The following is a 14,817-nucleotide window of genomic DNA, read 5'->3' as shown; positions in this document are numbered from 1 at the left end:
CCTTTTTCTTCCACAGGTGCAGGATAAAAGGGCATCTTCTAGGGATGTAGAATGTTAACCGAAAAGCCTCAATCTTATCGGTAAGGTATTCAGGTTAACGTTTAAACTCTGCTGCCGGCCCCATGCCACTGGTTCCGGCTGCCACCCCGCCTCCTGGATCCAGGCCCCACCTCCCCCGGGGTCCTGGTTGCGAGCCCCCGACGCTGGGGACTCCGCTCACTGCCGTCCCTGCTCCCAGGGTCCTGGCTGCCGGCCCCGTGCCCATGGCTCTGCATGGGGCGAGAGCAGAGCCCTGGGTGACTGGCGGCAGCTGGGACCCCGGGGGAGCAGGGCAGCAGCAGACTCTAATGGTTAAACATTTAACCAGTACAATTTTAATAGTTTAAATGTTTACTTTTTTCAAATTCTATTTACATCCCTAGTATCTTCTTGCCTTTCCTAATATGCCCCAAAGTTCATTGTCTCTCCCTAGAGTCAGGGACACTCCCTGTGGTTCATTCTCCCATGTGTTCCTTCTTTGTTGACTGAGTATGCTAATGGGCTTCCACAGATTGGGCTTACAATGCTTTCTTTATATTTCAAGAGAGATACACATCTCATTTCCTGTCTGGAAGAAACCTGTTTTTCTCTTTGGCTGATGACAGACTTTAAAACATATATTGTGTGCGTGTGTGCGCATGTGTGTGTGCGCGAGAGAGAGAAAGAGACAGACAGACTGGCTTTCAACCAGTACACCTGGTCGAAAAGGGATCCTGGTGGCTCCGGTCAGCACTGCTGACTGGGCCACTGACTGTCCAGCTGGCAGCAGGCTAAGACAGGCTCCCTACTAGCCTCTGCGCTGCGTGGCTCCTGGGAAGTACCCAGCATGTCTCCCCTCCGGCTCCTACACATAGGGCAAGTCATTCCCAAACTGGGGTTTGTGAACCCCTGGGGATTCACGAAATGTTACAGGGGGTTCTCGGGAAAAAATTCCCTAATGGCGGTCAGAGCCGTTCCTAGGGCTGCCCTGAGTCCCGGGGACACTGAGGAGATTTAAACGTCAAGACTCCTTATAAGAAATGGAAAGGGAGGTGGATATTTTTTTCTGTTTTTAAAATTAAATAGGCCAACTATAAAAAGCAGTTTCTCCTCCCTTGGTGTTCACACCTCAGCTGCAAGAAGAGGGCCTCATCCTCCCTGATTGAACTAACCTCATAATTCCTAGCCTGATTCTTGCTTGCATATTTATACCTGCCTCTGGGAATTTCCACTACATGCATCTGACGAAGTAGGTATTCACCCACGAAAGCTTATGCTCCAATACATCTGTTAGTCTATAAGGTGCAACAGGACTCTTTGCCGCTTTTACAGATCCAGACTAACACGGCTACCCCTCTGATACTTGACACCATGCAAGGAAGGCACTGCATTTAGCCATATGGAGTGGAAATCTATCAACCTCATGAAGAAACTTGCACAAGTACAGACTGATATCATCTTCCTTTCCAAATGCAAACAGATGAATATCATACCAAATGGACTGAAGGTGAAAAATCCATTGCTATCTACATATTCACAGACCACAGTGAGAGATTATGCCATACACTATCAAAGAAACTGAGGAACCACCTGATCAGCATCCTATACAGCAAACAGGAAAACATCAAAAAGGAGCTCTCCAACCTGGTGGCTCTCATAAATAACCAACCTTCCATGCAAACGGTCTTTACTAAAATAAGACAGGAGATCTACATTACACACTTCACCTCTCTACAAAGGAAAAAGGACTGTAAGCTGTCTAAAATTCTACCTGCCACATGGGGCCACAACAGCGGTACCCCTAACTCACCCAGCAATATCGTCAGTCTATCCAGCTACACACTCAGCCCGGCAGAAGAGTCTGTCCTTCTCGGGGACTCTCTTTTTGCCCCGCGACCCCCACAAACATGATACAGTTCTGCGGTGATCTGGAAGCCTACTTTTGCTGTCTCCGATTCAAAGAATATTTTCAAGATAACACTGAACAGCACACTGATACACAGATACCCCCCACCAACAGCACAAGAAGAACTCCACATGAACTCCTCCTGAGGGTCGAAATGACAGTCTTCACCTATACATAGAATGCTTCCGCCGACGTGCACAGGCAGAAATTGTGGAAAAACAACATCGCTTGCCTCATAACCTAAGTCATGCAGAATGCAATGCCATCCACAGTTTCAGAAACAACCCTGACATTATAATCAAAGAGGCTGATAAAGGAGGTGCTGTTGTCATCATGAACAGGTCTGACTACCAAAAGGAGGCTACCAGACAACTCTCCAATACCAAATTCTACAGGCCACTTACCTCAGATCCCACTGAGGAATACACTAAGAAATTGCACCATCTACGTAGGACACTCCCTACACTAACACAGAATCAAATCAGTATACCCTTAGAGCCCTGACTGGGGTTATTCTATCTACTACCCAAGATCCACAAACCCGGAAATCCTGGATGCCCCATCATCTCGGGCATTGGCACTCTCACTGAAGGACTGTCTGGATATGTGGACTATCCACTCAGACCCTATGCCACCAGCACTCCCAGCTATCTCCGTGACACCACTGATTTCCTGAGAAAACTACAATGCATTGGTGATCTTCCAGAAAACACTATCCTAGCCACCATGGATGTAGAGGCTCTCTACACAAACATCCTACACACAGATGGAATACAAGCTGTCGGGAACAGTATCCCTGATGATGCCACAGTACAACTGGTTGCTGAGCTCTGTGACTTTATCCTCACGCACAATTATTTCAAATTTGGTGACAATATTTACCTCCAGTCCAGTGACACCGCTATGGACACCCGCATGGCCCCACCATACGCCAACATTTTTATGGCTGACCTGCAACAACGCTTCCTCAGCTCTCGTCCACTCACGTCCCTTCTCTACCTACGCTACATTGATGACATCATCATCATCTGGACCCATGGGAAGGAAATCCTGGATGAATTCCACCACGATTTCAACAGCTTCCACACCACCATCAACCTCAGCCTGGACCAATCTACACGGGAGGTCCACTTCCTAGACACCATGGTGCAAATAAGTGACGATCACGTTAACACCACCTTATACTGAAAACCCACCGACCGCTATGCCTACCTTCATGCCTCCAGCTTCCATCCCAGACACACCACACGATCCATTGTCTACAGCCAAGCGCTGAGGTACAACCGCATTTGCTCCAATCCCTCAGACAGAGACCAACACCTACAGGATCTTCACCAAGCATTCTCAAAACTACAATACCCACACGAGGAAATAAGGAAACTGATCAACAGAGCCAGACATGTACCCAGAAGCCTCCTGCTGCGAGACAAGCCCAAGAAAGAAACCAACAGAACTCCACTGGCCATTACATACAGTCATCAGCTAAAACCTCTCCAACGCATCATCAGTGATCTACAATCCAGTCTGGACAACAATCCCTCACTTTCACAGGCCTTGGGAGGCATGCCAGTCCTTGCCCACAGACAGCCCGCCAACCTGAAGCATATTCTCACCAGCCACTACACACCGCACTATAGTAACTCTAACTCAGGAACCAGTCCATGCAACAAACCTCGATGCCAACTCTGCCCACATTTCTACACCAGCGACACCATCACAGGACCTAACCAGATCAGCCACACCATCACCGGTTCATTCAGCTGCACGTCCACCAATGTAATGTAGGCCATCATGTGCCAGCAGTGCCCCTCTGCTATGTACATCGGCCAAACTGGACAGTCCCTACGTAAAAGGATAAATGGACACAGATCAGATATTAGGAATGGCAATATACAAAAACCTGTAGGAGAACACTTCAATCTCCTTGGACACACAATAGCAGATTTAAAGGTAGCCATCCTGCAGCAAAAAAACTTCAGGACCAGACTTCAAAGAGAAACTGCTGAGATTCAGTTCATTTGCAAATTTGACACCATCAGCTCAGAATTAAACAAAGACTGTGAATGGCTAGCCAACTACAGAAGCAGTTTCTCCTCCCTTGGTGTTCACACCTTAACTGCTAGAAGAGGGCCTCATCCTCCCTGATTGAACTAACCTCGTTATCTCTAGCCTGATTCTTGCTTGCATATTCATACCTGCCTCTGGGAATTTCCACTACATGCATCTGACGAAGTGGGTATTCACCCATGAAAGCTTATGCTCCAATACGTCTGTTAGTCTACAAGGTGCCACAGGACTCTCTGCTGCTTAGGCTGCTAGTGTTGTTTTTAAAATTTTTATGAAGAACAAGTTTAAGCTTTGTTGTGACGTGCAATGTTTGCCTGGACTGCTGAAGACCTGAATGCTTGTGTAGGAGGAACTCTTTATTTGAGTTGGTTACATCCTTCGTGCTGTTTTATATCTGATACTCTTTGATGAAATGTAGGAGCCTTGTCTTATAACAGGCTTAATCAAAGTGATACAAGCTACAAAAGTGAGATCTTGGAAGAGTGTTGCCATTTTCATAATGTAATAAAATTAATACTGTAATTATGAATAATAATAAATGGTGTGTAATAAGCATGTCATAAAAAACACATTTTATATTTTAAAGATCACTGCTTTTATAATTTATGCTCAGGTAAGGGAGAAAATCCCTGGAAATATTCATTTTTAGAAGGGGGTTTGTGATATTTGACATTTTAGTGAAAGGGGTTCACGGGTTATTAAAGTTTGGGAACCACTGATGTAAGGGCAGCCAGGGGCTCCGCACACTGCCCCCACCCCAAGCGCTGCCCCTGCAGTTCCCATTGGCTGGGAACTGCGGGCAATGGGAGCTGCGGGGGCGGTGTTTGCGGACGGGGCAGCACACAGAACCACTTGGCTGTGCCTCTGAGTAGGAGCTGGAGAGGGACATGCAGCTGCTTCCGGGAGCTGCTTGAGGTAAGCACCACCTAGAGCCTGCACCCCTGAGCCCCTTAGAGTCACATGAGTAGAGTTAAAGACACTCCTGAACCCTGTGGTATGTACTCTACACAGCTCTCTTCCTGCCCATGCCATGCCTCTCCATCTACACTGCTGTTTTTAGCATGTAGTGTATTCTGCCTTCCTGTTGCTGGAGTCTTTCCCTACTGTGGGGAAAGGCTCTGGCAAGTTCTAAGCTTTTCCCCACTGCTTCTCCCCCATGCCAGAGTCTTTCACTGACCTGGGTAGCTCCATGCTGCAGTGTGGATGCAGGCTGCTTTGCAATACAGCATGTAGCTACACGTACCCTACACGCTGCCACAAGAGGTGTGCAAAGTAGACGTAGTCTAAAAGTACACTGCTCTAACGCTGCTAAGGAGAGCTGCGCTACTTTGATTGCATACTAAAGGTAAGCAAATATTCTGAATCCTGCGAGAGAGTATTAGTTCATTTGCTTGTTAATAGAGAACCACTCAATCCCTTTGAAGTCACATGCCTCATTTTCAGACATCTTTTTAAAAGGCAAATTTAGTGTCCTGTTTGTCCATAGAACAGGTGCAGCACAACCCCTTTTTGTGCCAGATCCCCCACGATGTGCTGCCAATGCCCTTCCTTCCTGCCGGAGAATTGGAAGGTAGTTTAGTCTCTGTACCCTCTGTATCCTTTGCCTCTGATGAGGCTGCCAGCAAGGGGGGGGGGGTGGTTTTGCCAGCAAAAGGGGCAGTTTTCTAGGAGATGGGGCAGAAAAGTGAAGCTGACTCCCTCCATTAAGGTAAGGTAAAGGTTCCTTCCTTTGTCAACAGCCAGGAGAACAGTGTAAAGGTGCCCCCTAGCTCCAGCACATGGGTAAGGAGGGGAAGCTCTGTATTCACTGGGCCTGTTAGCTGACAAAGGTGGGGTGCCTGCTTGCCATATCTGTTGTTTACTAGATATGGTAACTAAAGCGGTTGATCTTTCATGTCATGTAATTGTGGTTAAAATAAATGTATATATTTAAGTGTATAGTGTTTGGATGACACACACACAACACTTACCATCTATTTTTCTGCTCTTCATCTTCTCCCTCTATTGTGTAATTCCCCTTCCAAGAGCAGGCCTTTTTGCTTACGTTGTTTTAAAATATTGGGAGAGCACTTGAATTTAGTCTGCTTTTCTGAGGTGGCAAGTTTTTTTCTTTCTGCTCTGCCCTGATGGCCTTAGGGTTGTGGTTTGCCATGGCAGGAGCTGGAGTGTGGAGTGTAGTGAATTCCCTCTTTTGGTTTGCTGTGTGAGATGCTTTAATGGCCAAAAGTAGGAAGTGGTTTGCTAAGTCACATTTGTTTTTTATCACTACCACCAGTAATAACCACGAGAGAAATATGCAAATGCTGAGTATTCAGGGTAAAGCTATATATGGGAATGATTACTTGTGTAATTCTTCTGTTGGCAAATCTACGCACTGTAAGTACCAGCTTCTTCATGCTTTGATCCTTCAGGGGCTGGCTTTGGCTTCTGTATCCTTATGCGTTAAATTCTCTTCAAGGCTACAAACCTGATGCCTTATACAGATAGACTGTCTTATAGTCAGTTTAAGTGTTTCTTATAAACAACAACCATATATGGGAACTAACATAAACATTGCTATGGGGATTTTGGAATTGAAAAATTAGTGTCAGCTTGCTGGCTTTTACTGTGGTTAAAATCTAATGGCACAGATCATATAGCTTTGAATTTAGTCATTTATTCCATTTTCAGTCATCTTAAAATTGATGTAATGGTCCCTGTGTTCTTGTAGCTTCTATTCTGTGCAAGTGTTTTTAGGAGAAATATTTTGTCTTTGTTCTGTCTTGTGGAACTAAGGATTCACATACACCAAGGAAAATGACCAGTTACTGACAATGATTCCTTCTTAACTGGTATTAAGAATGGTGTAACTGCTAGTGTAGGTTGGGGATAGGGGGAAGAGAGGCGTTTTTAGAACCATTACAGAAAGCATAACTGAGACCTGGAATCATTCTGTGGGGCTGACAAGGGTTTTGTTTTGTCCCACTTGTAGAAGCATTTCAACATGAATTGAGAGCCAGTTGCTGACAGTCCTTGTTCAAAATGGGTCATTTTCCTAGTGCAGATGAATCTTTAGAAAAGGGTGTTTTTTTTAACCATTGAGATGGCCATTCTGTTCCATTGTTTTTAGTAATCTATTTTTCAGGTGCTTAAAAAATGTCATCTCATGAAGAATTTTGATCATATTTTTATGTTTGTTGTTTGCCCTAAGGTGACTTCTTTTACATAGTTGCGTAAAAACCTGGGGTTTTTTGTTTGTTAATTATCCAGTTATTGCAGAAAAAGAGCATAATCATACTCCAAGACAAAAGTTAAGTTTTGTTTCTTTTGCGATAGCTCATTTCTAAAACTTCAAGTTTGGCATGTATATTGTTTTCAGTTAGTATTACCGCTTTTGTTAAGTTTGAATTTAAAAAACAAATTAAAAAATGTTGAGTGAATGAAAATTAACACATAGCAAAATAAAAAGAATGTACTGTGTGCATATATAAACTACATAAGCATGTACGCTGAGCATAATCTTCAATAGACAGTACACTGGCTTTTCCAAATTCAAGACTCCTTAAACAATAAATTTCATACTTTAAAACAACAACAACAATGAGGAGTACTTGTGGCACCTTAGAGACTAACAAATTTATTTGGGCATAAGCTTTCATGGGCTAAAACCCAATTCATCAGCCCACGAAAGCTTATGCCCAAATAAATTTGTTAGTCTCTAAGGTGCCACAAGGATTCCGTGTTGTTTTTGCTGATACAGTTTAACACGGCTACCACTCTGATACTTTTAAAAGATGATCTGGAAAGGAAAAAAGTAATTAGGCCTATTTCCCTTTTTTTCTTTTTCTTTGATTTACGGATTAAAGGAGGCCTAAAAGGTTTTTCTTTTTCTAGATACCAGGTGGCTGAAGTAATATGTTTTATTGGACCAACTTCTACTGGGGAAAGAGACAAGTTTTTGAGCTTACACAGAGTTCTTCTTCAGGTCTCTTCTTTTTCTACTTGTTTTTACCATAGTAACAGTACCCCAAGAGGCCGGGGGATTAGTGAAATAAAATCAGAAGCGTCAACAGTGTAAAAGTTGAGCAACTGAAAGAGACCCTAATGTGAACTAGGGTGACAAAATGTGTTTCCGAGGAGCCAAAAAAGTAAAAGGTGGTACAGTAGCTTCCAAGTGCAAGGGTCTTTTTATTGGGAATAAACAGTGTGTGTTAAAATATCCAAAGGTTATCAAGACACGTGCAACCAAAAAATGCAAAAATATAGTGACCGGGTCTTGAATTGGCTGCTCAGAAAGAGAGACATAACAAAGAAAAGGGGGAGGGCGGACCTCCTTACACAAACAAACCAGGAACAATGGGATATAACAGTAAAAACAAAACATAAAACCAGTGATCACTAGGAGAGAATAGGCACATTCTAAAACTCCCCAAGGGAAATATTGTATTATTGAAATTCAAAGAATACTTGTTTGATGAGCCCTTTCCAATATTGCTAGTACTTGCCCTGCTCAGGGATGTGTGGCTGGAGTTTGACAGAATACTTACAGCAAATGCTACAATACTTGTAATTAAAATCCTGGTCAGGGTAATAGAGGCCACTCAGCATAACTGGCACCTACAATGACTTTCTAATCTTGGTTTGCTGGGCAAATTACCCTCATAAGAAATCTCATTATAAATGGCAGGATAAAGCTGACTAATTCCATGGCATGTGGCGCTTTTCCACTTATCACACAGATTTTGTCCATCTACTAGACATTTTTCATTGACTGACTACCATTGTGACCGTTTAGTCATGGCCCCACCCTGCATGTTTAATCACTGGTTTACCCTTCCCTGATTCTCTGTTTTCTGTCCCCATCTACATCCTGAAAGCAAATGATATTCTCACAAGCTCTGCCTTTGTATGGGAGAAGAGGGTGAATATCAGCATCTTCTGAATTGTAAACATATAAGTAGAACTTTATTCAACTCATGTGTGTAGTAAGAAATGGTGAAGGAGAACCAAGGTGATACTTGGCCAGTAGGGGGAGATGCTGTAAAGCCCATGGTAAGTATATTAATATGCAGGGTGACTATATTTCCCTATGCTGAATACAGGACATCTGGTAAAATTACTTGTATTCAAGCGAGTTCAATGGCAATCAGTCAGAACTATGCAGTACAAACGTTCAAATTAACATCAAGTTGATTGAGCCCCCGTTAAAAAGAAATACTGTTTCATTGGATTCTTTTTATTTACCTTCTTATCTTTAAGGCTTTCGGGTTCACACAGGGAAGGGTGATGGCCCCCCACCCCCCTTCCACACACACACAGGGAGAGGTGACACATACACACACATTCCCGTACACCTCTCTCACACGGGGGCTGTGGGGACTGACCGACCCGACCCTCTTGCCGGGCGCTCTTCACCCTCCATGCCTGGCTGAGTCTCTGGGGTGGACCTACCTCTCCTGGTAGTGGTACCTGGTGCCAGTCTTCCCGAGGCAACACACAGGGGGACATGCAGGATCACATTCCCCCTGCCCCCAGATTTCTGTTAGGGTTCACACCAGAATGTGGCCAGCAGCAGCCTTTCAGCACGGGAGGGAAGGGATGGGATCTGCTTTCAGCCGCAGAGGAGTTGAAGGGGATGGATGGCCTGGCCTGGCCTGTGTCTTTGCAGAGCTCATCTCTTCCTCTTTACTCTTTTCCTTTTTAAAAAATATGCTAGGAAACGAAATTTTAAAAAGTGTTAAAGTTAGTTAGATTGCAAGATCAAGCTCTTGAAAGTTAGGCAACACCAAATTTACACTGGCCCTGTGCAACCTTAATTCCATCCTTTGTGGATATGATTTATGATGCAGTGTTTAATTACATGATCACAGTGTGTTTTCCACAAAACCCTGCCTCGTTCAATGAACCAACTGAAGGCAGCAGAATTTAGGTTACACCGGCACCATAAATATGGCATTTTCTAGCTTGAATACTTGACTTGGCAAAATAAGTAACTGTCCTTACATTTGTGTGCGTGTGCGGGTATGTAACCTTGACCCTATTGAAATCAATGTGAGTTTTGCTATTGAGTTTCAGTAGGATCGGGATCTTTTACAGATGGACATGTCAGGAAACCAGTTGGGGGCCATTTCCATCAGGCCCTGCTCCCTTTATATGTGGGGGACCTTAAGGGAACTCCAGTCTCCAGCCACTGCTGTAACAGGGAACTAGCTGAGAGTCCTTTTTATTAGCTCCTTACCACCTGATGTCCAGAGGACACTCTCTATATATATTTGGGAGGGGAGTTGTATCTTTCCCTTTTCTTGATTGTTCAGTTGTAGAGATTTCTCTTGTTGTTCTTTCAGAACCTGGTACCATGATTACCGTTTTCTAGATAAGTGCTTCTCTTTTTTTGAGAGAGATTAATTGGCTTTAATCTCCTAATTTCCTTGGCTTTAAGGAAAGCCTTCTGTCTCCCTGCCCCCCCCCCCCGATCCCCCTCTTTAAAGAAGGGTCTGAAAGGGAAGAGAGGGTAAAGTTTGGATGCATTTCTCTCCATTCACTGATCATGACTGCAATATTATTTCTCCTTTGTTCCCTCCATGATCACCTTTAGCTTTATCTCCTTGAGAAGCAGTTGAATGATAAAGGGTAGTAATGTGATTCTGAGCTCAGTGGTTTGAGCATTGGCCTGCTAAACTCAGGGTTGTGAGTTCAATCCTTTATTTGGGGGGAGGGATAGCTCAGTGGTTTGAGCATTGGCCTGCTAAACCCAGGGTTGTGAGTTCAATTCCTGAGGGGGCCATTTAGGGATCTGGGGCAAAAACTGGGGATTGGTCCTGCTTTGAGCAGGGGGTTGGACTAGATGACCTCCTGAGGTCCCTTCCAACCCTGATATTCTGTGATTCTTCAACACATTCCACTCTTAATGTTTCATTGAGGATGGTTTTCTCTGCAGTAAAAAATAACCTTCAAACTTAAATATAACATGTTTCAATCTAGAATAGACTGTTTGCTCTAAATTTATGATGTTTTTTAAATGTGCTTCATGAGTAGAAGAAAAAATAGTGTGAATGATAAGATTAAGCGTTTTCTTTGTGCGGAATGGTAGCACCAAAGCTTTAGCTATAGCTCTTATGAAAGATGACATGCTTATTCACCATAAATTAGAACTCATGGAAAACTTTAAATCTACAAATATTTAGGATTTTTAGTGTTCCTAACTCTCAACCTGAGTTAAATTTCAGCTCTTTTAGCTTCACTTACTGCATACTTTAAGTGTACTGAAAGTGTTTCTTATCCCGTTTTTCTAGAAACAACCTATATCTTGAAAATATATAGAAAGATTACAGGCACGTTCACAGCATTAGTTGAGACAGGACACCAATCCTGCAAATACTTACTCATGTGCTGAACTTTTAGCTCATGAGTTGTCTAATATGGTCTTCATATCTTGTAGTATAGTTGCAACAGATTTTAATTTGGGACTAAATAAAAGACTGCCTACGTTCTCTTTTCTGAATCATTAGGGTTCGGTTTTCTGTTAGTAAGGGCTCAGTTGAATATTTTGATCTGATATATGTTGACAATATTAAGACTGTTATGATTGTCAGTCCAACTGTAGTACCACTGCTTATTACTTTTTGTGGTTAGGGAGAAATGCATTGAAGGCTGAAGGAGGAGTCTAAATTCTAAGGGATTAAAGGTAGGTTAAATACTAATGGTAACAAGACAAGCAACAAGAAAAGGAGGACTTGTGGCACCTTAGAGACTAACAAATTTATTTGAGCATAAGCTTTCGTGAGCTACAGCTCACTTCATCGGATGCATTCAGTGGAAAATACATGCATCCGATGAAGTGAGCTGTAGCTCACGAAAGCTTATGCTCAGATAAATTTGTTAGTCTTTAAGGTGCCACGAGTCCTCCTTTTCTTTTTGCGGATACAGACTAACACGGCTGCTACTCTGAAACCTGTCAAGACAAGCAACAGTGGCTGATCCTGAAAAATTCTCAGGGAATGTGAAAAACCTAAGTAGCCCAATCGAGTGCAAAGGGAATGGTAACCTATTTAGAAAAGAATAAAACAAACAATAGCTATGGAGACTAGAAATTAAAATGGGGCTGGGTGGTACCAAGTGAGCATATTAAGTCTCCTACAGAACTAGAGGAATGCCTGGAAACATCTGCGCAACTGAGGAGAGGAATGTCTGCATTTCCTGTAGTGTCCCCTGCAAGGTACTGTTCCACATGTTATCTACAGTGTTTCCATTTTTGGATTGTAGATAGCACAGGTCCAGTGGTATGATGAGCAAATTTCAGATTGAACCACCCAGCTTTTATATGATCTTAAATCAGGTGTTATGAGAAAAGGAAGAAATCTGTTTCAGATTTCTGTTTAGAAAGTTTCTGGCACGTCCCCAAATATACTTGTTAATGAAAGGTCTTTTCCCATTCAAATCAGATCAGCTTAGATCAGGAGTCGGCAACCTTCAACACGTGGCTCATCAAGGTAATCCTCTGGCGGGCCGCAAGACATTTTGTTTACGTTGACCATCCGCAGGCACGGCCCCCCCGCAGCTCCCAGTGGCCACGGTTCGCTGTTCCTGGTCAAGGGGATCTGCAGAAAGCAGCAGCCAGCATATCCCTGCGGCCTGCGCCGCTTCCCGCAGCTCTCATTGGCCAGGAACGGCAAACGGTGGCCACTGGGAGCTGTGGGGAGCCGTGCTTGCAGACGGTCAGCGTAAACAAAGTGTCTTGCGGCCCACCAGTGGATTATTCTGATGAGCCGTGTGCCAAAAGTTGCCGACCCCTGGCTTAGATCCTCCCCAAGTTCAGCTGCTAAAAGAAGCCAGTAAACAATTTGATGGGGTGGAAGTCACTTCAAGAACCATACCAAACAACAAGTATCCTGGGCCTAGTCTACACTAGAAAATTAGATTGGTTTAACTAAGTCGGTCAGGGGTGTGAAAAATCCATATCCCTGAGCAGCGTAGTTAAGGCGACCTAAATCCCAGGCGTAGACAGTGTTAGATCGTTGGAATAATTCTTCCATCAACCTGTCTACCAGGGAGGTGCATGTAGGATTAGTACAAAATGAAAGAACTAAAGTGAGTTTGTTTGGTTAAGGAAATATGTATGTGTTGTGAAGAAAGGCCTTGACTAGCAAGTAGAAGGAAGGCCTTGGAAATAATGTTATAATGTCAAAAGAAATGAAGTAGGGAGGATGTCTGGTGCAAAGAAGAACTAATGAAATAAGGGGAAGTTTCTAAAAAGAAGGCCTCTGACCAATAGGGCTGACTGCAGATGGTTTGAAATCACACAAAGAATCTGTCTTAAAATGAGCCAACTTAGCCCTTCCCCAACCCACACACTGGTGTTAAAGCCTGTGTGAACTCAGGTGCAACAGGAAAACTGTTGGACAGCAAGGAGAGGAGGAAAGGCCTTGGGGAGAAAGGAGGTTGTAAATCTTATCTGGATTAAGACTGGAAATAAGGGTGAACTGTCTCCAACTGTTTTTTAGCTGAAGTCAATAAATGGCAGTGACATCACTTGTTTGTTAAAGGGTATAAAAAGTAAACTCTTAAAGGGTTCATTGCTAATACCTGACTGGCCCCACTGAAGCCAACCAACCTGGGTGTAAGCATGCCTGGGTTTAGCCTGTTTGTAAGTATCTTCATCAAATGCTGTTAAATGTTTTGTTACTGTTTGGGTGTAATAAATTGCTTATTAGTTAGGCTTTTTAGGCATGTTTAGAGCAATTGTATAAATACCATTTGGCCGCTGTATTTAATAAAGGAATGTATGGTTAAATTGGTGTTTGGTGATTTCCCATATTAATATTAATTGGCTATTAGCCAGGATGGGCAGTGATGATGTCCCTAGCTTCTGTTTGCCAGAAGCTGGGAATGGGCGACAGGGGATGGATCACTTGATGATTACCTGTTCATTCCCTCTGGGGCACCTGGCATTGGCCACTGTCGGAAGACAGGATACTCGGCTAGATGGACCTTTGCTCTGACCCAGTGTGGCCATTCTTATGTTCTTAATAATTTCAAATATTATTAATAATTCCAACAGTGGATTATCTACAGCGATGGGAGAATTCCTCCCATCAGCAAAGCGCTACAGAGGCTCAGCTGTAGTAGACAAGTATCTTTAAGTGTAGACAAGTATCTTTGAGGATGGATAGGTGCCAAGCAGCTCTTTATTAAAAGAATTATCTCTCCAAAGTTCTTGTGTGGATCTGTTATATTATGCTGTAAATTGTTATGCATGCTGTACTATGACCGATTTGGTCTTGGAACCCCTTCACTTTGGGGCAGATGTGGGCACGTAACATTGTGGCTTGAGTTGTTGCCTGGCAAGCTCATACTGCTCCGCAGTTGTTATGCAAACAACCATGAGTTGACATTATGTGCTTTGGAGCAGTCTTTCTTCATAATTAAACAGAATCCATTTGCAGCTGAAAAGATCATGGCATTTTCTCCATGAGATTTTGAGCCACTCATTTAAAAGAAAAATGCAAGGTTCAATTGAACAGATACTACTGTATTTTGAAAAAAATCCTGTTAATTACTTCTCCAGTCACTACCGTAGCTCAGTTTACTGCTATTAATTCAAAACAGGTTTTTATATAGCATAATATCTATCCGTAGATTCACTTTGTACATTGTAGTTGTTAGAAATTAGTTGTTTGGACATGTACTAATGATGTCCTTTAATAATTAAAGGGCTATAAGAAGCTGGTGATGGTTTATAAAAACTACTCTTCTATATAAAAAGAAAAGGAGTGGATGTGGCACCTTAGAGACGAACAAATTTATTTGAGCATAAGCTTTCGTGAGCTACAGCTCACTTCATCGGATGC

The 14,817-nt window shown here is 43.2% G+C and overlaps 1 protein-coding gene across 8 annotated transcripts in view; it reads left to right on the top strand.

Annotated features, from left to right (window-relative positions):
* LIMS1 (LIM zinc finger domain containing 1) overlaps positions 1-14,817 on the top strand; it is a 127,731-nt gene that overhangs the window by 48,730 nt on the left and 64,184 nt on the right. For 2 of the 8 annotated variants that reach the window (XM_037897594.2, XM_043536276.1), the window contains one exon: positions 17-80. The exons of 4 other annotated variants lie outside the window; for them this stretch is intronic. In XM_037897594.2, coding sequence (XP_037753522.1) covers positions 52-80 — 29 coding nt within the window. In that variant the 5' untranslated portion in view covers positions 17-51. Of the gene's footprint in view, positions 1-16; positions 81-6,346; positions 6,368-14,817 lie in introns of those variants that run through there. 2 more of the 8 variants (XM_043536289.1, XM_043536284.1) reach the window with 2 other exon arrangements.

The sequence above is a fragment of the Chelonia mydas genome, chromosome 1 (assembly GCF_015237465.2).
Source record: "Chelonia mydas isolate rCheMyd1 chromosome 1, rCheMyd1.pri.v2, whole genome shotgun sequence".
In the NCBI taxonomy this organism is placed as follows: domain Eukaryota; kingdom Metazoa; phylum Chordata; order Testudines; family Cheloniidae; genus Chelonia; species Chelonia mydas.
Note: the sequence above shows the minus strand (reverse complement) of the source record. Positions and strands in the feature narration are given on the sequence as shown.